At 45.4% G+C, this 22,934-nt stretch overlaps 2 protein-coding genes across 3 annotated transcripts in view; both read right to left on the bottom strand.

Annotated features, from left to right (window-relative positions):
- Nucleotides 1-15,830, bottom strand: part of USP4 (ubiquitin specific peptidase 4) — a 32,431-nt gene extending 16,601 nt beyond the window's left edge. The window contains exons 1-11 of one of the 2 annotated variants that reach the window (XM_083869466.1): nucleotides 15,703-15,830; nucleotides 15,423-15,580; nucleotides 15,046-15,176; nucleotides 11,478-11,604; nucleotides 9,838-9,983; nucleotides 9,596-9,657; nucleotides 4,230-4,373; nucleotides 3,476-3,593; nucleotides 2,119-2,292; nucleotides 1,345-1,503; nucleotides 287-511 (exon numbers count right to left, since the gene is read on the bottom strand). In XM_083869466.1, the coding sequence (XP_083725592.1) occupies nucleotides 287-511; nucleotides 1,345-1,503; nucleotides 2,119-2,292; nucleotides 3,476-3,593; nucleotides 4,230-4,373; nucleotides 9,596-9,657; nucleotides 9,838-9,983; nucleotides 11,478-11,604; nucleotides 15,046-15,176; nucleotides 15,423-15,580; nucleotides 15,703-15,815 (1,557 nt within the window). In that variant the 5' untranslated portion in view covers nucleotides 15,816-15,830. The remainder of the gene's footprint in view (nucleotides 1-286; nucleotides 512-1,344; nucleotides 1,504-2,118; nucleotides 2,293-3,475; nucleotides 3,594-4,229; nucleotides 4,374-9,595; nucleotides 9,658-9,837; nucleotides 9,984-11,477; nucleotides 11,605-15,045; nucleotides 15,177-15,422; nucleotides 15,581-15,702) is intronic. The other variant, XM_083869465.1, reaches the window with a different exon arrangement.
- Nucleotides 15,831-20,231: 4,401 nt separating this feature from the next.
- GPX1 (glutathione peroxidase 1) lies at nucleotides 20,232-21,235 on the bottom strand. The gene is made up of 2 exons (XM_083869454.1): nucleotides 20,978-21,235; nucleotides 20,232-20,826 (listed from the first exon to the last, which is right to left on the bottom strand). Exons 1-2 carry the CDS (start codon nucleotides 21,218-21,220, stop codon nucleotides 20,476-20,478), a joined length of 594 nt encoding a protein of 197 aa, XP_083725580.1. The 5' UTR covers nucleotides 21,221-21,235; the 3' UTR covers nucleotides 20,232-20,475.
- Nucleotides 21,236-22,934: the final 1,699 nt, after the last annotated feature.

Raw genomic sequence — 22,934 nt, forward strand, 5'->3', positions numbered from 1 at the left:
TGAGGTAAAACAGTGCAAGCACACTGCTGCTTTCAGGGAGCAGCACATCACACCGGTCATCTCACCAGTGTGAGGAAGCCACTTCCAGCTGACCATGACCTTAGCTTCATGAACCAAGAAGATTTTACAAAGTCACTTGATTTCACATCCCAGATTTTTCATTAGAAAACCCAAACCACCTCACTCAAAGGTGGACATTCATATCCTTTAGATTACTTTAAGAGTCTCAACTTTAAAGTCTAAAAGAACTTGACTTAAAGAAATTTGTGTATCCAACATGCCTCACCTGGACAGGTCTGCGCTGTGGGTCTGCATATACCAAGGTAACCTCCATGAGACGATCCCTCCGCAAGGGCAGTGGGAGAGTTAAGTAACAGAAGGGATCAAAGGTCACAGAAACTTTAGAGCATTTGGGACAAACAAGGGTAGACTTGAAAAGACCGTGAAAAATATCCACAATGATGGAATCATTCCTCAGCCTATGATTCTCCCATGCCTCTTTTGCCACCTCCTAGAAAAACAGATAAAATTAGAATTAAATTAAAAAAAATACATTAGAAGTTATTTCTTGTGAAGATTTCTGCAGTGGGGCGAGCACCAGGACCAAAGAAAACCTTGGAAAATTGATACTGATTTCATAGAGAAGGGGCTCTACCAGTATGTGTGTGTCCAGCATAAGACACTGGGATTTCTTCTAAGTGAAATTAAGGCTTAGCATCAAGTCAAATTTAATATATCTGTTTTAGCTGAGTTTGATCAGGTATTCCTTGGTACACACAAAACCAGAAGCATGAATGGAGCTGAGGGGACAGTGACAGGGTCACATGCTGCTCTTCAGGACAAGCTATGCTCCACTCTCCAGAAGGAATGGAGTGCTGCCTCTTGCTTTGGAAAGTCAACTACAGTTACAGGATTCAAGAAAAGAGTAGAGGTTTTTCTTCCTGGAAAACGATGGCCATGTTTCACAAAGACAGTCTAAAAGGAGACATATTACAATTCCTTGAAGACCTTCACAAGACAGCATATAAACTCCTTACCAAAGGGCATCTGGCATTCGTCTATTCGGGGCAATCAGAGGCTGCTCTTAGCATGAGACTTTTAGTCTTAGCAAGAAAACAATAAACTTATTTGGCCTCTATCAGATAAGCCTCATAAGATAACTACTTTTCTCTGCTTAGGTAGAGTGCCACAAGGCATGACACAGTTGTCCTGTGCCAGGGATACTGCTCTGTTGGAAGGATGTTTGTGTGGTCTGTGAGCAGGAAGGCCAGGAAGTGTCCCAGAACCCAACCAAATGCCCTGGGAAGCACCATCTGCCCTATCCTTAAGTAAAGGGCACTGTACCGAATCAGGTCTGCCATTGGCATCCTTCAGCTCCAAGTAGGGCTTCTTCTTCACTCTGTTCAAATCCTCATGCAAGCCATCTAGTAGAAAAGCCAAGAGCTCCTGGGAATCTTGCTGCTGGTATCCTGAAAACTGGGGAGCAAATCGCCCAACCTGTGTCTGGAACACAAAGGCAAGAGTGAGGGGATATAGAACACTCGGGTTGTGCTTTTTACAGAGCTCAGCTCACCACTACCTTCTGCTGGCAGTAGCCCATAGTGAATTGGATGCTAAGAATGCAGGGAAAGGTGCCAGAACAATTTCCCCAGCTACTTTCAGTATTTCAGCAGAAAGTAGCTCTTCACACTGAAGCAATGAGAACATTACATCAATAAACAAAGTTATAGACAAGGGGATGTGTTTTGATCTTCACTTTATAATTTAATTTTTTAGATTTGTAACTTGCACATTTTTTCTCACTGACCAAAGTTCACAGCTGGAAATTCGTATCACCTTGCCTAGTTTTGCAGCAAAGATCATTCTGATTCATCTGTAAACAGTTCTCAGTCTGGGAGGTCATTTACTAAGTAACATTAAAGAACTGTGGCCAACTCTGAGGAAGGACACTACTCACTGCAAAGTTCCTCCCTGTAGCCCAAAAAGAATTCACAAACCACGAAACACTGGAGGAATTCTGTCCTTACTGCCTTCATAACATCAAAATACGTGGCAGGCACATTAGTTTTCACTGTTTGTTGTGTCCCAGAGCTGTGCAACTGAACATGCCACACTTACTTTAAACATACGTGGGGCCACATGAGACTGTCTCCCAGACCACATCTGTTTAATGAGATCTGCATAGGCTTCTGCAATCTCTCCCCTCATTCCCAGTGGGTTGTTCTGATTTATTTCAGCTTCATATTTATCTTCCAGGAAGTAGTCAGTCAGAGGAGGAGTATTGCTCAGGCACTGAAAAAGTATTAAGAAAATTCATTTACAGGACAATAGATATGTGTGACAATGAAACAAGAAAACCAACTTTCCCATCAGAACATGTACCAAGTTAAAAAAAACTGGTGAGACTCAAGAACTTGTTTAGTAAAACAAAAGAAAAGAAAAAATTAAGGCAGAAATCTGCATTTGGAAGACTGATATCTAGAAAATTAAAGCATAATGATAAATACAAGAAAGAAAGTAACTGGCCCTTAACATGACTAGTTTGCATGACAAATTAAGATTGAAGTATGTATGAATTAAGTCACTTTGACAATAAAAAATTTTAAAGTTGTCTCTTAACTAAGTCCAAGAAAACAGAGTGGCTTAATGTTACCATGACACAACTGAAAATAAAGTCATATTGAATAAAAAGCAGAGCAGCTCAAGTTTATTGCTGTGTCCTGAATACCACATGCATAATGCATTACGGTTATTTTAAGACCTGTTCCAGATTTCAAAGCCATAACAGAGTGACTGAAGTAATTTCACAGCACTGGTACCACACTAGAAGTTCGCTCATAGCTCAACTCAAAGTTCATACAATTTGTCTCATATTTTGTTTGAACTTCTTACCAAAAAACTACCCCTAGCAAGTTTCTGCATTCTTTAAAATTAACAAAATAATCCTGAGAAGTTTGAAAGTAAAGAAAAAATTATTAGCTTTGGATCACTTTTTCAACCTTAACACCTTGCACCTTCCTGAGGCTTTTCATGCTCTTAATTTTTCAAGAATCTTTAACACAGGCACAGAGCTGCACACAGTGACCTGCTCATGTCACATGTGCAGCACACACAAATCAAAACAACCTCCACGTCAGTCCATTTTTGGCAAGGCACAGCACTGGGACCTTAAGTTACAGTCAGGCACCTGTTTAAGACAACTTCCCCTGCCCATTTCAGATGCCACATATTTCAGATGCACTCCCTAGTACTGTAATATGTTTCATAATACTAGTGAGCTAAATATAAGCCAAACTAAAAATGATTTTTTGGTCTGTTGTTTTTTTTTTGTTTGTTTGGTTGGGTTTTTTTTGTTAGGTGTAGTCTCCTCACGGAATCACATTAAATACTCTTTTCTTTTCACAGATTTTAAACCACAATATGTATGAGACTGATCTTTTAGTTAATTCTAATGAGGGCTCTTTCTAATTCTTACCTGTAATGCAGAATTCATGAAGCAGGTGTTCCCAAGGTTACTGAGTCCACAGAGTCCAGGTTGTGACACAGAAGCACTGTCCCTGCAGTTGTAAGAGTTAGAGACAAATCCAGAACCTCTGGAAAAAAAAGACAACAGAGTGAACAGCACAATGAGTTTGCCGAGTCTCAATACTACTTAAAAGTCACATCAAATGCAAATCAGAAAACTGTTTACTGAAATTTTTTTAACCAGGCTACCTGTTTCTGCTGCTTCATAAGGGCTAATGCTGAATACCAGGAACGTGAAATGTATGTGCCAACTTTGAAAACTTTAATCCTTACAAAGTCTATTATTAATTTATGGCTCATAACACACTCATTTCCTCTGTCTATACGTACACAGCACACTATCCTAATGCAGCAAGAGTCTATATAATGTACTTTAAGAAATAATAAGAAAATTATGATCTGTACCTGGAAAGGCTTCTACCACAATGGCAGATAGAAGAATATAATCCCTTCCCCCATGCTCTGAGTCACCTCAAAAAACAGGCAATGCTCTGGCACTTAGTAAACTCTGGAACATGCATCACTTTTGCAAGTGAGCAAGGAACAGCAGAAGGCAGTGCTTCAAAAAGCAAAGTTTGATAAACAGGTACACAAGAGTAGTGGAACTCCTCTAGGGCACCATCACACTCTTTCTATACAGGCAAGAATGCAGGGGATCACTCACATGAAGGGTAACAAAACAAAAAGAACATTCCTGCTCTTACCCCCTGCCCAGGTGGGAGCTGTTCAGTCCATAGGAGTTACTGCTATCACCGTTAGTAATGACAGAAGTGGCAGACACTGAGGAATAAGAACTTGCTGATGATTTTGAAGAGGTAGTAAAGTTTCTGCTAGTTGCAGTGCTTGATCTGGGAGAAAGGAAAAAGAAGTAGAAACAGTGCTACTACTTTTCTTATCCCCAGCCCCACCTCCCACACAACTCCAAGGTCTTGCTGAGCTACAGTTAGTTACCCTGCACAGAATTTACTGTTTTGATCTGTTTGATCACATTTCCAAACAATTGTCTGGAACAGAAACATCAGGAAAAAAGTACCAGAAGTAGGAGCAATAATTATTGCTTAAAAGCAAATCTGGATCCCGGACAGAAATAAGTAGCACTTCAGACAGTGTGAGTGAGAGGAAAGCAAGCTTTGATTTTATGAGTAAACCACCTTGAAATAAGCAAGCAAAACCCCCTAAATCTTAAGACCACAAAACACTCTGCCTGCATTTAAAAGTGACCAGGTCAGTCCTTCCCTACCTGAAACCCAGACCATCTATTCAAACACAACATTAATCAGGGAGAAGATAACCACCAAGGCACTAAAATTTAACAGTGTCCTGTCATAGACAGTTTCATTAAAAAAAAAAAAAAAAGCAAAACCACAAGATAGTGTTAATTTTGACACTAATTAATTTCTCTATAGTAAGAGTTGGCTGGGATTTGGTCTAATCTCTCCATCTCTGCCCAAACAAACACACAAAACTAAAAGCAAAAAGGTGCAGGACACCAACAGCCACACAGCAGTGGCCACTACCCCCAAAACAGAGCAGAGAGCCAGCAGAGGACAGGGCTCTCAAGCTTCAGCTTGTCCATTTTTTCTTTTTTATTGTGGCCCTCATTTTCAAATGATACAAAGTAAAAATTCATATTCATAGTTCATATGGTACTAAATAAAATGTGCTGGAAAAATCTCCATAGGGAAAAAACTATACAACAATGAACAAGCCATAATGGCCATGACAAGGCAGAACACCTGGACAGCCTCAACAGTTTGGAAATATAACAGCAGTAAAATAGATATAGCAGTAAACAAGTTACAAGAGGATCTTCCAGATGAAACTGGAAAACCCCAAACACAGTCAAAACCTGAAGCATGCTAAAAAACCCTCACCAGCCAGCACAACAAAAAAGTATACTGGAAAGTATCCTAGAAAGAATGAGATCTACCAGAATAACTAAGAGAACCATTTCTGGGACAACACACAACATTCTGTCACTACATGTTGGAGGTGGAACTTCAAGATTGCCTGGACACCAAAGTAATATTGATGGGAAAACAGGAGGTCTAGGCTATAAAGCAATTATCAGACTCATGCTCGTATGTTTGGATTTCAAGGGTCAAGAATAAATCAGCTTAGGTAACAACAGCATGTAAATCCTTTAAGAACACATTTTAAGAGTTTGAAGTAGTGAATTATCTAGAAGCAAAGGGGAGCAATCTAGAAAATGCTAGACTTGTGAACTAAGCATTTCTGCTTGACACATTTCATCTCCCAGAGAGGGAACAGAGAAACTCAGAAAACCATATGAAGAAAATCGACTGGTGAAAAAGGAAGAGGAGGACAAGAACCTCCTAAGGGATTTCAAGATTTCCAACAGAAGCCTAAAGACAGTGTTGCATCACGAGTCACACAGCAACTAAAGAATTCCAAGTACTTCAATGGCACCCTACACAAATTAAAAATAAAGCTACGAATTACAAAGGAAGATAAAAAACAGATCACAAAGCAAAGGTAAGACACAAGTCACAGAGTGGGAAAAGTCTACCCACAAAGTCATCCAGGATCTTGAGCAAATTCCAGCTAGAAAATTGGGAAGGTTCATGTAAGTAGCAAAACAACAAGAGAGGTTAACAGCTTTCCATGTGAGATTAAAAAAACCAGAACTTAAATATATTTGTGAAGATAAAGAATTCTACTTGTTGCTACATTTTAGAAGTTACTCATCTATGTGTAGCTAAGGACAGCTGCTTCCCCTCATTTCACAAGATGCTCACCAAGGCAGTCAGTCATTGATTCCAGGTGAAGGGCACAGAGAGCAGCTAACAAAAATATTTTTCTCTGAAAGGTTCCCACTTTAAGCCTGGAAAGTGATTGTTAATGCCCTCACAGTACTGCCTCATTTGCACAGAGATAACAACGGAAGACTTGGATGCCAAATATTTATCCCCAATGCCACAAAAAGGGTTTCTGTGGAACGTGTAGACTTTGACTGGTCAAAGGCATCTGCCCCCTCTACTGCAAGCTCTCTCACAGTATGTGACTTCTGCTGCCTCAGAAATGGAGGCCCCAAGACCTTGCTCTGAAGTAAGAGAATAAAGTTATTTCATCTTTGAAATTCGTGACGTGGAACCTTCCAAAATGTTCTGGCCTACTCAGTGGGTTACCACTGAAACACAACTTCATCTTCACAATACTGAAGTACATTGTCCCCATCTGCAGGTAAAGACAGGTGCTTTATGTCTTGCTACAAAACCTGTCAGAAACCCACACAAAGAGCAAGGAGGAGAAATCTGGAGACTTACAGGAGAAAGAGGATAAAATCGCTCTGAATCTACATGGTTGTTAAGTAAAAAACACCTCCTAAACTAAATACATTGAAAAAATATTGTAAAAGGCTTTCAAGTGGTTGAAAGACACAGATAGAAAAAGTGTTTCAATTCAGCTGAGGCCACATTCAGAGCACAGTGAGTCTCAGTCCTTCTCCTTCCCAGAACCAATAATAAAATAGTAATTTTGTGACAAATAGATTTGGTCAGAGCCAGATTAGCTGGGATTTTATTTACAACTGACAAAGCAGAGGCTGTAATGGCCTCAGTTATAAAGTTCATATATGCAAAAGCCTCCATAACTTATTTTACATCCTCAGGACCCCTCTGCAAGCCTGGCACCTGCTGCAAACTCAAGCACTTCAAAGTCATGGAATAAAGATCTGCACACAAAATATTTAGCCCAGTTGCTGAAGGGGGCCTCTGAAATCACAGTGTCAGCACACAGTGCCATGAGTAAACAGAGGAGGTGGAAGAGGAAACAGCAGGAAAATTCTACCTCCAACCAGAGAACCAAAAGGTATTTTACTGCTGCATACTGCAAAGGGAGACAGATAGCTGCCAGGCAGACGCTAAACACAACTTCACTCTAGTTTTCAAATACCTGATGGACAAAGTGTTATTTTTAAAGAACTAACACACCACTTCTTGTTTGCTTTTGCTAAGAAAATTATATCCAGGATAAAAAAAAAAAAGTGTGCTAGGGCTGAAATGGAATTCTGCTAGTTCAGGCCTTTATTTTGGGAATCTTCTAAGTAACAATTTAAGAGTACTAAATTCCACAGAGTCACGGATATAATCTCCCTTTAGAAACAAAGTATGCCTCTAATTTTGAAATTACTAGAATAAGTATAATCCATTCTCTCTTCTGAAACTTTGTCTAGAAGTAAAAGCAGTTTCAAACTACAGTAAGAAGAAAGTATTTTGTTCTTCAGAGAGCAGCATACTAACAAACAGCAGTAGCCAAGCATAGGCTGAATACATCACCAAAGGACTGCTGTAGAGTCTTAGAGCATTTTTCCTGTAAAATGTCAGCCAGACTGATGGCTGGGGAAACACAAGGATAGCTGCCAAACCTGTGGAAAAGCTATTTCCTCTGGTAGGGGGCTGGTACCTCTGAAAAGCACCAAATGGTGGGGAAAACTCTTGATGACACAGAACCACCCACCCCACAGTCACTCTGCACACACGCTCTGCCAGTAGGGAGGATATGAACTCCCAGTTCTCCAGAACCTCTTCTGGCACCTGGGCATTGATGCAGGTGCTCACCATTTCTCTATCAACAGCAGAGAGGTCTACATCCTCTTTGGTTTCTGTCATCAAAACTCTAAATTTGGGAAAAACTCGCTCATAAGCTTTCAGTAATAAACTGATGCAGTCCAGGAAAAAAACCCTCAAATATAAAGTTCCCCAGGTATTTTCTGGAGCTGAGAAATAGAGCACTGAAGCAAAAGTTTGCTGAGATAGGATGAAGCACAAGACAAAGTACAAAAGAAAAAATAATCCTTGTATCACCTAATACAATTCTTTCAGCCACCATTATCAGCATCAAGTCAATTTCCTAAGTTTCATGCTACAATAAGCAAATATTTTTATGTCATTAGAAAATACTAATCTACATACCAATAACCACTTTCATTTATCTATCACTAGAGATTATATCAAAGCCTTTACATATCAGACTACCTCCTGACAAAGGACTACTCTGAGGCCTGAGAATGCTACACAGGTCCTTTTTAGATTTGCATCCTGTGGAAACCTGGTCTTTCACAGCTGCCCCTCCCATACTGACTGTCAACCAGGTACATGATATGAATGTTTAGTTGCTTTTCACAAGACACTCCTACAGAAAGTTCACTGTAATCCCATGGGCATTCTCCTGATTCATTTACACCCTATGACCTCTCAAAGTACTGTTTCAAAACAGGCTTCACTGCCCTATCTGATCAACTTTTCAAGTTTAACATTGGTGTATCTTGATCTCAGATAACATCACTTGGCATCGAGTTCTGTAAGTCAACTGTATTGTACAGAAAAGCATTTCCTTTATCAATATCAAGTCTGAAGGCCCCTGGGATGGAACTGAGTAGGCATCAGACAGGGAAAGTCATCAAACTACTTTCTGTAGCAGGACATGAGCAGTTCCTTATCACTGCAAGCAACTTGCATTCTACACCATTCACTCCATATACATAATATTACACCAAGCCCTGCAATTACCCATCTCTTCTCTAAATCAGACAGCACTGAGAGAATCTGTGTCACATTTATAGACTTCTGTAATTGTCTCTTGTGGCGGGAGGGGAGTTGGTCAGCTATTTCTATAGCCTTTTTAAGGGGGAACTACCAGAACTCTGAGCATTCAGTACTGGCAGGTTTGGAAATACACTCCAAGATCCTTTCTTTTCTACAACAGCAAAGGACAGATTAGTTGTTTCACTGCAGTGTGAGGTACCTTCTTAAGCAGACTTGCTCCACACAAATAGTGCTTTTGTCTTCTAAGCACTATAAAAACCTTTAACTATTAAATCCTAATACAACCTGCTTGAAACAGGCTTTAAAACACACTCTTCTAAGAAAAGAAACCAGCAGCAGAACCATTGAAGATAATTTGAGATTTTCTCACCTTCAAAATAACCAAAACAAAGCAATCTACAACAGCCAGTGATAACCAGGCTTTCACAGAGAACATGTGGTCACTAAAGCCTAGCAAACAAGCTGCACAAAATAACAGAAACCTTAAGAACATGCTTGCTTACTTTGCCAGGCAATGCTGTCCGGGCCATGAGCCATCTTCATTTTTCACTTCTATTAAAACAACCTGAAAGGGAGTGCAGGTAATAAAGGTAACTGCAAGTCTGTTACACATATTGCAAAAGCATTAGCAAATCCCATTGTCAATGTTTGCTCAAAGTACATAAAAGGAAGTGAAAAAAAAATTACACATCAGCAAAAGGACTACATGAAACAAAAAAGAAGAGAGAAAAATTATGCCCCTTACCTGACCCTGATAGAGCCCTGCATCTTGCACTGTGCTATCCAGCTTGCTGAGCTGCTCGTAAGTGTTACTCATATACCTGTTCCATAGCCTGGTTTCCTTCTCATCTGGGATACTGAATAGTTTTCTCATTTCTTTCTCAATGGTAGCTGTTCAGGAGAAAGAAAAAACACCAAAATTCCTAAAACATGAATGCTTTTGAAAAAAACACTAAAATATTCACTCAGCAAGGAGGTACATCATTTATCCTTCAAGTAGAAAACATATTATGGAAGTTACAATTCCTCATATAGTTTGTCTAATATTAAGTCTGAAAGCATGAAAAACTTCTGGTTTCAGTCATGTATTTGCCTGTCAAGCCCTTAAACCAATAATACGCAGAACACTTTGAGAGCTTTCTGCCCAAAGGCCAACTTCTCTTCATCTAAAAACACAGGTTCAACTTTTCAGTTACTACTGTCAAGTTGCCCTTAAAGATGCTGTGTTGGTTTTGCACAGACTGGTCTTTGGTACTGGGGGGGCCACAGCAGTGGCTCCTGCAAGGAGCTGCTGGAAGCTTCCACCATGTCCAGCAGAGCCCACCCCTGATGGCTCTGAAGATGGACCTGCTGCGGCCCAAGGCTGGGCCAGTTAGAGAGGTTGGTAATGCTTCTGTGATGACATACTTAAGAAGAAAATCAAAACAAACTGCACAGTTTTTTTTCTAGTCAGAGAAGATGAGGAGGTGAGAACATGTAAGGAAAACAACATGGAGACACCAAGGTCAGTGTCACAGGATGGGGAGGAGGTGCTCCAGGTGCCGGAGCTGAGACTCCTCTGCAGTCCATGGTGAGATTGTGGTGAAACAGCTGTGCCCCTGCAGCCCCTGGGGATCCACCCACAGCCCGTGGGGGAGTTGCCCAGGCTGGAGCAGGCTGTGATCCAGTGGGATACCAGTGGAGAGAAGGCCCTGCTCCCAGGCTGGAGCAGCCTGTCCTTGGAGGACTGCACCCCGTGGAAAGACAGAGCCATGTCACAGCAGTTTTGGGAGGACTGCTGCATGTGAGATTGGAACACGCTGGAGAAGTTCACAGAGAACTGTCTCCTGTGGGAGGGACCCCACGGTCTCACAGAGGAAGGACTCCTCTCCCTGAGCAGTAGAACAAAACCTCAGGTGACAAAGTGACCAAAACCCCCCTGCCCTGTCTCCTTGTGCTGTCATGGGAAGGAGGGAGGGGATGGGGGAAGAAAAGGTGTTTTTAAGGGCTTATTTTTACTTCTCATTATCCTCCTCTGACACTGTTAGTAATAAACTCACTTTATATCTCTAAGTTGAGCCTGTTTTGCCCTTGCAGTGTTTTCTTCTGGTCCTTATCTCAACTTATGAACCCTTCAATAACTTTTTTCTCTCTTCTGCCCAGCTGTGGCAGGGGAAGGTGAGTGAGCAGTTTTTGTGGCATTTGGCCAGTGTCAAACCATGACAGATGATTTCTTCAGTTTAGTGATGTAGATACAGGACAGCTAACATTCTGCATTTTTACATGTGAAAAATACAGGAATGAGTGAGAGAGTGAGATTTGCTCCAGCCTGGAGGTTCTGGACGGCAGAGATTATCTCCTGAGACAGCCTCAGGGCACAGCTTCACCTACCAGAGAACTACTTACCAACAGTATCTGCCTTGCTGAAGTGGCAGCTGATGACATTGTCGGGATCGCTGCTCTCGCACAGCTTCAGCTCCAAGAGATAAACCTCAACCTTATAGTGCTTCACAAAGAGCCCATACTCCACCACCTGCACACAGGGAACAAAGCAACACTGAGCTGCAAGACTGAGTAGCCCTCTGATGTACACAGTTCTAAACACTGTCAGCCTTTTGGAGTACTGAGAGGCAAGCCATAAACTGAACACTGACTTGCTCCTAGATTCAGTCACCAGCCTGTTTGGGGGGTTCTGTTTGGTTTTTAAAACAGGAAATCCCAGAGCTTTCCTTCCACAGTGCAAAGATCCAGAGGTCCATCATCACAATTGGACTGACAGTGACAGCTAACTCCTCATGAAAAATATTTGAGAACACAAAGCATTCTAGAAGAAATCTACCTTTTGCCTCTAGTCTTTGGCTAAGTTTTATATAAAAGGAAGGAAACCAGGCTAAAACATTGGAGCAAAATCTCTTCAATCAGAAGAAAGCAAACCAAAGCATTAATTATTTTTCTGCACAGTACACAGAATCTGCCTCATTACTCTCTCCTAGCAAGAACAGAAGAGTATCTCTGAAATTGTTTTGATGACACTGCTTTATTTTAGAGTACTTTTAAAATCAATTTTGCATTTGAGAGAATATTCCAATAGGTACATTCACTCATGCCACTAGCTTCCAGTATATTTTTAAAAAAGCTTCCCTAAAACTGGACACCATTCTTCACCTACATATCATAAAACACATAATGACAGAAAGAAAAGAACATTTCACAGGCCAGTTACGAGACAACTGCAATGTAACAGAAGTAAGAAAAAAAAGAAAACCCAACACCTCGATTCTCTCCAGAGTGCCTGGCAGCTACAAAGCTTCTGAAACTGAGACCATATTTCATTGAAAAAGCTGGTATAATTTTTAAGAGTAACACTGAGAAGTATTTGGACAATGTCCTTAACTTGCTTAAACTTTCAGTCAGACCTGAACTGGTCAAGCAGTTGGACCAGACGATTAAGTCCCTTCCAACTGAAATAGTCTATTCATGTGATACCAGACTTGGTATGATCTACACCTAATATTTTACAGAAAAAAACCCACCCAGTTTTGGAAAGAAATAAAGAATTAAGACCTAGACTTATAGTGACAATTCCACTAAATTATGCTTCCATCTTCAGAGGATTGTTGCTTTTAGAAGGTTATGTTAGATATGCAAGGTGCTTTAAAGGTAAATAACTAACAAACACATTTGGAAAGAACTTCAGTACTTTGCTGTTACAACAGAAGGTAAAGCTCCCTGTTTAAACAGCTTCTTGACAGGCAGAGCAGACTTCCTTTTAAGAAAGAAAAGAAACCAAGTCAAAAGTTTTCCATTTATTTTTCAGAATAAATGTCACTAAATGTGACTTCCTGTTCTCCATTATTCTGTAGTTAGAAACAAATAAGAGCCATCTTCAGAAATGAAAAGAACTCTTTCTTGAGTTGCTGAGGAAAAAAAGTTCCTGATCAGATCATCGTGTCCATTAGGATGGAGGAATGGAGTCTCTAATCACCTGCAGATGTCTTTTAAACCGTATCTGAGCAGCCTCCTTGCTCTCTGCCAAAGCACAATTCAGGCCATGCCACTGGACAGCGACCTCAGCACTGAGGAGGCACATTAATACACCTTCCAGGAGGACTCTAGAGATGACTGCCCAAAAATATGGCTTGAGACTATCAAAAGAAACCTGAAACACAAATCTAGCCTAATCCTCCTGTACTTGACTCTGATAATCAAACACAGAGATGGAAGAAATATCTTCTAAAACCATAAAGATGCCAGAAAATCGCTTCCCAGATCCTACTTTTATGGATATTTAAGTGCATGGATCGCAGTTGATCCATCTTTAGGAAAACTCTTAAAGCATTCAAGGACCACAAGTTTAACTGCTTGACTCTAAATGCTATCTGGGGAATACTGTAACCAGATCCTGCCCACACTCTACTCAGGTGCAGCAGTGCAGCTTCTGTGTCTCACTGACCCACTATGAGAGTCTGTTATGTCCCACAAACCTACTATTCCACTATATTTTAGCCTCTTCTTAATATAAAAAAAAACAACCCTTCAGTTACCAGATTAACAACAGAGACTGACCATTTCACAGCAGTTCAAAACTTTAAAACTTTACTCTTAATTAGACTCAGAATAACTTGGCATGTCAGGTCTGTAAAGCAGCACAAGCTCTGCCCCCTTGGCCATTGCACCACCTGAAAGCAGCATAACACACCACAACAAAAGCAGAGCACAAGTGTTTCCCCAAAAGCTCCCAAAACTCTTGTCAACTTACAAAATTTTCAGAAAAGGGAGTGTGCAATAACATGCCAGGTTTTGTGAAAGCAATCAGCCAGTCGAGGAAGGAAAGCTCCCTCACTTGGAGAGGCACTGATCAGTGACAGTACCAGTTCTCCCTCTCAGCACAGACTTGCAATTCCTCAAGATGTTACATGTTTCTCTAAAACCACATCTCCTTTACATGCTGTAATTATTTTCTCTTCTCCTACTTCTTGCTTCCACGCAAGTTCTGTGAGCTCAGCTGGGTGAACCTGAGGCCACCTGCTGATCCTGGGTTCACTCCCCAGTCCTGGAGACATCAGAATTTCTAACTACACGAAATTTCTAGCCCACACTGAATGACAACATTCCAGTACCACTGATCAGCACTTTCTGATCTTGCTTCCCTTCTGGTACCACACTTTCCTAGGTCTTGCACACCTTGGAGTAACCCTCACTTACAACATAATGCTGCTTAAACATCAGTGTTGTTAATTCCATACATTATATCAACACTTGGTGTAGTGATTAGTCTTTTAATGAACTCCACAGGCTAGCATTGCTCAATTTAGTCAGTACAATAGCTTAAGACTAAAATAAAAACAAGAAACCTTTTATCTATACACATTTTAAAAAAAAACAAACACAAAAAAACCCAAACAAAACCAAAACAAACAAAAAATCAAAACCAAAACCACTTGCCAATTTCACCTTCCAGAACAGGTTAAATACTAGAATGAACACATGACTGCATCTGTCAACCAAAAATACGACTTACAGGACAAAACTACATATCCATCTCTTTATAAAGATTTTAGAATCACACAGTTTTGGAGGAGAAAATGAGAATCACCTTAAGACTTCATAGGAAGCCTCTAATCCATCTGTTCTGGAAGATACACAAGCTTGACCAACAACTTACACTTGTCCACAAAGTACAAACTACTCCATGCAATATAAAAGCCCTGTACTAGTCCAAAGAATCATAACCTGAACAAAGTTCAGGGTTCTTGACCCAAATAACCCATCAACACAGAACCCCTGAACATTCAGGCTTTTTGGCTGAAACACAGGCAAGTTGTTCTTTCAGACAAGGCAAAAAGACATCACGTTATTATCTCCAAAGAGCTGCTGAGAATCCTGTCTTAGCTGATATCTGGTAAAATAAATCGTTTGAGTTTGATGAAGATCAAAAGATGAAACCAGGAGAAGTTGATTCAGCCGTACTTACTTTCCTCACAATAGGCTGCTGCCCGTCTATGCAGCCATACCACGCTACTAGCTTGTTCCAGGCTTCGGTGGGCACCAGCACGTAATCCAGTTCATCAATGAGGTGTTCTTTTAAACTCTGAGTTTCTGGATCTAAAAGGAGACAGACGGCAGAGAGCAGGACATCAAACAGCACCTTTACTTCTCCAGACCCACATACGTACTGCCAGGACACGAACAAACAGCAGCACTCCCAGAGAAGCAGAGCCCGGCCAGTCCCCGCAGGTACAGGGCGGTACGGCCGCCTGTCCTCCCCAGCATTCGGCTCCGAAAGCGAAAGCAGCGCGGGAAGTTCCCCGGGCGAGCCCGAGGCGCGGCCCCGCTGCCCGCAGCACTCACCGCCGAACAGGCCCGAGTTGTCGATGGGCCCCGGGAACAGGCCCGCGTTGTCGACGGGGCCCGGGAAGAGGTTGGGATCGCCGGCGCCGAACATGTCCCAGGTGTCGAAGCCCACATACTTCTTCCACTGTTTGAACCACCGGCTCTCCACCAGGTACCTGCAACACACGGCACCGCCCGGCGCGGCCCCTCAGCGTCGGCGCGGCCCGGCCCGGCCCGAAGGCTCCGCCGCCCGCAGGGGAGGGGTACGGGGATGGAAGGGAGGCGCGAGTGTGCTCACCAGGACTCGCCGGGCCGGAGGGCCGTGGCCAGGAGGGGCCCCAGCTCTGCCCGCTGCTCCGCCGGGTCCGGCCGGGCCCGTTCCCCGCCGGCCGCGGCCGCTGCCATGTCCATGCGCGAGACCCGGCGCGGGCGGAGGTCGGAGCGCGCGCGGGCGCGCGGGCGGGCACGCGCTGAGCGAGTGGGCGGGACCCGCCCCGCCCGCGCCCGCGCGCGCTCCGCGCGAGGTGGGCGGGGCCGCCCGCCATAGCGGCGGCCGCCATCTTCCGGCGGCGCCGTGAGGGCGCTCGGCGGGGGTGGGGCACCTGAGTGTCCTGACGGGGGTTGCAGGGAGAGCCCAGGGAGCCGGAGCGCTCACCCCCGCGGGGATGGACCTCGGCCCCGAGGGGCTTCGTGGTCGAGAGGGCTCCTGGGCCGGCCTCTTTCAGACCTCAGATAAAAACACTTTTGCCAGCGCTCCCTTCCGCCTCTGCAGCAGCCCCAGCCCGGCCTTCCCTAAACCTGGTCAGGGTGGCTGCTGCCAACCCACCGTTCTGGGCTCCAGACACCCTGTACTTCACTTTCTCACCAAGAATCTCCTCCCTGAATTATGGCGCAGTGAAGATAGAACCCAAGCTGAAAGCTTTAGTTCTTCGTAGATTTTATTTTTCTCTCTCTCAGGGCGGTCTGGCAAAACAGGTGGCCGAACCATTTGGTTGGACCGTGGTTTCAGTTTTAGGCGCTCCATTTTCTCACGTGGAGCGCACTGGTGAGGGCGTTGGACTTCAAATTGTTACGGGAATAAATGGGACAACTGGCGTGTGTGAGTGCTCAGGAGTTTGGGTATTGTCTCAGGAGAGAACTGCTCGAGGAGATTTAGGCATTGATCCCTCAAATGCCGTGTCCTGTGCTATTCAGGGAGCCTGTCCTTGAGAAGAGGAGGTCTTAGGAAGAATTTAAAAAATCTGCCTTAAACGGATGCACCAAAGAAATCCCTTTACCTTGTGTGAAAAATAGGCAAGGGTGATGTGGTGAGTGCCTGTGCCAGGAGCATTCTGGCAGCACCATGGGCAGGTGGGCCCTGCCAGCCTGGCACTGCTGCAGCAACCAGGCAACGTGATAAAAGCCTTTTATGTTCCTGACAGCAGGGCAAGTCCATTCAGTTAACACTGAAAGGAGCATTTTCTTCTTCCAGTCGAAATTGAATGTTGTTACTTCAGTTTTTCTCAGAGGGCGGGGCCCCTTCGGGGTCTAACACACCCTATTATGGCAAGGCTGGGTGTGTTTTTAAAATGAGTCAGCTATTCTGAGATAGTGCTTGTGTGGCTGACCTCACTCTGCTAATGAATTACTGACTCCTCGTAGAAAGTGTGGAAAACAATTAAATGGTTTAATTCAGGCCTTTCTGATTCAGTGCAAGAAAATTACATTGTGCCAGTTTCACTGTAGACAGAGGTGTCTGTGTTCTCCTGTCTCCTCGAGCACTTTCCTTTCAGCCGTTGACTTCTGCCCTGATCTCCAACTCATTCCAATGGGTGTGGAAGGGGCACTGACAGCAGCAAAGCCTCCTCAAGTGCCACAGGACTGGAGGCAGATATTCCCAGCCTGCCTTATGATGCCAATGATCAAAAACAGTGACTGAAAGCTGCTGAGGAGAAAGGGACTTTAAATAGCAGAAAGAACCTTGTACAGGCTGAGTAAGAAAGGTCTCAGACTCAGGCTGATGCCACTTTTGTTGAGTAGACACTTCTGAACACCATATCTCATCAGCCAGAATTTCAGCAGATAGCCCAGGGTTTGGTGGACAGAACACTAGGGAATCTGGGAGAGGGAGAAAGGACCAGGAAAGATAATTTTTCTTGGAACTAGTAAGTGCTCCTGACAGCTTCAAATATATGAACTTATTTAAAGATTTAAGAAGTTGGCGCCAACTATCAGCAGCTAAAGAGGGGAAGAAATAAATCACTGGGAAGGGGGACAAGTAAGGGACAGACACTTTCTAGGAAGGAGAGAATATATGGAACTTTGATATGCAAAAGAATGGAAAAACAGGAACACTAAAAGAGGGATTAAGTGCTTGCAATTAAAGTGTAGTGTAGGAGTGTATATGTAACAGACGGGAGATGTTGAAAGGACAACATCCTCAAGCCAAAAAAGCAACCAATTGTGCTAAAGTAGTATTTATTTTAAGGTTTCCCTCTGAGTCAGTCTGTTTCTCTCTGGAATTACAGAAATTACAGAAATAGAACTGGGCTGGTTTATAATCCCTGAGGAATTGCCTGGGATTCTTCATATTTCCTCTCAGCATAGAGGTGCTGCCTGTGGTGAAATGTTCACCTCCTCTCATTACAACACCAGCCGAGGTTTGGGCGTGAGATCCTGTGTGGGGACCACATTCCCCTGTCCCTGTCACTGCCAGAGAGCTCCAGCTGGTGCCCTCTGTGCTGCAGCCCACTGGACCCCAGAGTGCTCCAGGGAATGCTGAGACTAGACCGGGAATAACAAGGCTGGGCAGCTTTCAGTCACGCTGCAGAGCTCCTGCTGGTGTGCTTACACTGGGATTGTTCGTTTTCCTGCTGGCATGGCTCATTTTTGTCCTGGAATCACGTCACTGTACTGCTTCTGGCACGGCTGGAGCTGTTCTGGAGCTGTTGCTTTGTTTTTCTGCTAGCACAGCCCCAGCAGTTAGGAGGTAAATAAATCCCTTGGCCTTAGGCACAAAATAAGCACAGTGCAAGGTGCCTTTCTGATCAGCAGGCTTGGCTTTTTTGGCAAAAAGTTCCCTTTTTGGCAGGCTGGAACTGCAACAGGTGTTGAGGTCTGCTCCCTGTATCTGTGGGCCTTGGTCAGAGCCAGAGGCTGGTTAGGAACAGAGCAGGCACCACACAAACAGCACAAGTTTGGTGAGTCAGGAATGAGGAAGTGCCACAGATCACGTTGAGAAAGATTTTTAGTGCCCTGAGTTTCTGCTGCTCATGATCCAGTGTACTCTGCACCTATTTCAACATACTGCATTAATGACGGAAGTAGAACTAACTGAAAAAATAATCCCCTCCACCATGCATCATCTGCTGCAAAGCTTAAATAGCTGCTGAAAACATCCTGGTTTTTTTTTCTGTGAAGCTGTTCTGGGATTTGAGAAATAGCCCGGTGAGGATTGTGCAATCTGAGTTCAAAGCTCGATGACTCAGGGGTAGCAGCAAACAGGGTGGTGCCGGTTGGAGGATTTACCCAGTCTCTCCTCAACTTTGAGGGATCTTTGGATATAGGTACAGAAACAAAGCAACTGTGAATTTGTGAAATGAAAAGCTACAAACAAGAAGAAAACCCCACCAAACCCTCAAATTCTGAGTGTCTTTATTGTGAAAACAGTGCACTAATGCTTGAAAGCATTATGCCTTCCCTTGGAGAGCCTGTTTCTAGTCTGGGTTAGGATTTCTCAGTCGCCTACCAAGTTTATACTCAATGCTTGTGTGGAGTGGCTGGTAATGAAAATGTGCTCACAGAGCAATTTAAGGAGTGAAAATTTCCCTGTAGAAGGAATTGAGCTACTGGGCAGAAGGATGGCAGGTGAAATTTGGCACAGGCTCATGATTTCTCACAGGAAACCAATCATAATTCCAGCTGTTCAGCAGCAGCCTGTAAAACCAGGATTGCTGAGCAGGGCCAATATGTCAGAATTATTACTGAATCATAGAATCTTTAAGATTGGGAAGGACCTCTAAGATCAGTGAGTACAATTGTAGCAACTTCTCATGAAGTACTTCTCAGCTCCATGATTGGCAGGAGTAAAAAAACTGTTAGGGAAGAAGTAAAAAGCAAAAGGAAATATTTCCTGGCACGGCTGCACTTGAGAATGTCATATACAATTCCTGTGCCCAAAGGCAAACAAGGACACTCTGAGGCAAGGCACAGTTGCCGTAGGGCAAGTGATTTAATGGGGGGTATTGCACTGGGAACATGAACAAACTGGTTTGTCACAATTCCCTGCATTGTGGGGATGCACAAAGGTGCTTCAGGTCTCATGGGGGACTGGGCAAGCACGAGAGGATATGTGTTGGGCCACCACTGATGCAAAATGGGGTACAGCCAGTGAGGGGGCAGTGGCTCTGGGACAAGGGGAGGGACAGTGGGTGCTGCTCCTGGTCTAGGTTCCCCCAGGCTGCAGGATCAGACATCTCCCTGCCCCAGGGAGATGGTCTGTTGCTGGTAGCCATACTGAGAATTCATTAACCAGTGTAAAGTCAGCCCCTGGCCATGTGCCAGCGTGTTCCCTCTGCAGGGGAGCCTTAAGGGAGGTCCAGTGAGCGGTGGGGCAAGGTCTGTCTGCTCCTTGCTGCCCTCTCGCTCTGCCAGGCTTGGCACACATGGGGCAGGACATGTTACTGATTCACAGCTTGCAGGGCTCATGCCCTTGGTTTAGTTCAGCCTGACTGCACGGCCGTGCTTGAGTGCTCCAAGTCTGCCCCTGTGAGCATGGGCTGATAAACAGTTAACAGACCTACCATGTTTTACCCAACTCGCCCAAATTTATCAAGCCACAGCCATAAAGAAAGTACACATCTTTTTATTCAGAGAACCACAGTAAACTACTGAGACTCACAGCTGCTTGCCCTGGCATAGTTTCCCAAACATTCCCGTGTAGCTTTTGAAAACATCAAGTACACTTCAAGGATTTAGAAGATGCACTATCATAAGCAAAATATGCACAAGACATTGGAATTTCTGCCAGAGCGGCAGCTCCCTGCAAGAAAAACAACCAGGTGCACCGCAAAGATAAAGGGCAGAAAACTTTCTAAGCAACCTTCTGCAGAAGCAACTCAATGTCGTCCTGGATCTTGATGGTTTCGAAACTCCGGCTGTAGCGTTTGAAGGGCACACCGTCGGGGCCAATGAGGAACTTCTCGAAGTTCCAGGCGATGTCATTGCGGCAGACCGGGGACCAGATGATGTACTGCGGGTTGGTCATCAGCGAGGAGGGGTCGTCGTGCGGGAAGGGCAGCGCCTCTTTCAGGAAGGTGAAGAGGGGGTGTGCGTCCTTTCCGTTCACCTCGCACTTCTCGAACATTATGAAATTGGGCTTGAACCCCTTGCCAGGACGAACGTGCTCGAGCATGGGAAGGATCTCATCGTTGGTACAGTTTTCCTAAGGAAACAAAGGTAAACCCACCCCGAGCACGGCCCGTGAGAGCCCGGCCGGGGTGGGCGGCTCCTGCCCGCTCCTCGGCCCCGCTCCTCGGCCCCGCTCCCCGGCCCCGCTCCCCAGCCCCGCTCCTCGGCCCCGCCGCCCGCCCTACCTGGTGACCGAACTGGTTGCAGGGGAAGCCGAGGACCTGGAGCCCGCGGGGGCCGTAGCGCTGCTGCAGCTCGTTGAGCTGCAGGAAATCGCGCTTGGTCGTGCCTCAGAGCGACGCCACATTGACCACCAGCAGCACCTTGCCCTTCAGCGAGCCCAGCGACAGCGGCTCCGCCGCGCCGAGGGGCCGCGCCGACATTCCCGCCAGAGCTGCCGCACGCCCAGCCGCTCCTACCGCCGCCATGGTGCGAACTGCCCGAGGAGCTGCCCCGCTCCCGCCGCCGCCGCGCTCCGCCCGCCCCGTCCCGCCGGGAGCCGCCCTCGACCCCGCCCCGAGCCGGCGCCCGCCGCCCCCGAGCGCTGCCCCGCCCGGGCATCGCCCCCCGCCCGGCCCTACCCGGGCCAGCTCTGAACAGCTCGGGCTTTGATCGGTGAAATGCGCACGGCTGGGTGGTTTTCAAACCCACGGCTAACGTGAAAGTATCACCGGTGCTCGGAAACGCTGTGGAAAAGCAGTAAAACACAAGAGTGGTCCCAGGAGTTCCAGCCTTCGTCGTGACACGGCCACCCGCGTCCTGGGGTGGCACAGTGTGGCACCAAGGCTGCAGCATTCTCCGAGGACACCACTGCCACCGAGCATGGCTCTGGGGAGAGAAACATCTTCAGTTTGTGCATCAGGAAGAGGAATAGGAGGGGCACAAGAAAGAGGGGCAACAAATTCCCTTCTTCAGACTCCTATAATTTTTCCACCTCTTTTGAGGCTGGTGAAGTCTACACTCGGGGTTACAGTTTGGTATATCCTCACTAGATAAAGAGAAGTAGGCTCCTTCAACTTCAGGAGTTGCTCTTCCCCACCCTTGACCTTTCCATTTCTTGCCTAACTGCCTCAATCTGTTTGCAGGAGTGTTACATCATGCGGTATTGACTGTGCTGTTCCCCACAGATTCAAGGCAGCCCTAAGTGAATTGGGCTGTTTCTTGCGCTCACACCAAGCAAGTGGCCCAGCTGTCCCTCCACAGGTCTTTATGAACCTCTGCCCTCCTCCAGAGCACCCTGTGAAGAGGCATCAGGGTCAAGGCCTTGTGTCCATGTCCATGGATTGGACCAACAGGGGCTGTGGAGCAGCACAGCCTGGCAGGAACAAAGAGCTAGGGCCTCAGCTCCAGTGCAGCTCCCAGGGGGAAGCAGGGAGCCCCTGCTGAGGCTCCTGGCAGCATCTGCGCCAAGTGAGCTCCATTCACAACAGCCCAAGGTCAGACAGCTGCTTATCAGCCCTGGCCCCCAGCCAAGGCAGCCTGGGCCCCGTGCAGGGGGGCTGAGCCCCCCCCTTGCTGTCTGCTCTCTTTCATGCTTGGGAGCAAGGACTTGTCACGAAATGCCAGCTGTCACTAACAGGCACCACTAATGTTGCCTCTCTGGTCTGGTGCCCAGGTGACTGCAGGAGCTGGGGGATTGCTTTGGGCCACTCTTGGCACCTGCCCCAGTGACTGGGAATTGGAATAGTTCCAGTTCCCAGCTGTGGCAAGTTCTGGGGACTTTCCTGACTTGCATCTTTGGGGATGTGCACTGTGTTGCAGCAGTGATGGCAGGAGCCATGTCAAGTGTCCTGAGAGATCAGTGCTGGAAAATGGCTGATGAGCAGAGGCACATGATCCATGTTTGCTCTTGAATAAATTGATGGTTATGGTCAACTCCTCCTCACCCACCCCTGGGCACAGCAAAGCCACAATTCCTGAAGAAGAATTTCCCTTCAGGGTGACCTCTAGGGAAGGGCCACATCTTTGCTGCTACTTTTGACCTCAGACTGGCACCTTCACTCCTCTGTCTGGTCCCAGGGGATTACTCTGAAGCAGGGGAGTTGACTTCTGGAGCTCTGCCCTTTCCAGAGAAGCACAGGTTAGGGCTTTCTCTTCCTTCGTGTGTGAATTTTAAGGGCATGGAATGAACTTCCTTGTTGG

This window comes from Zosterops lateralis, assembly GCF_965231275.1.
Source record: "Zosterops lateralis genome assembly, chromosome: 11".
NCBI classification, from domain to species: Eukaryota; Metazoa; Chordata; class Aves; order Passeriformes; family Zosteropidae; genus Zosterops; species Zosterops lateralis.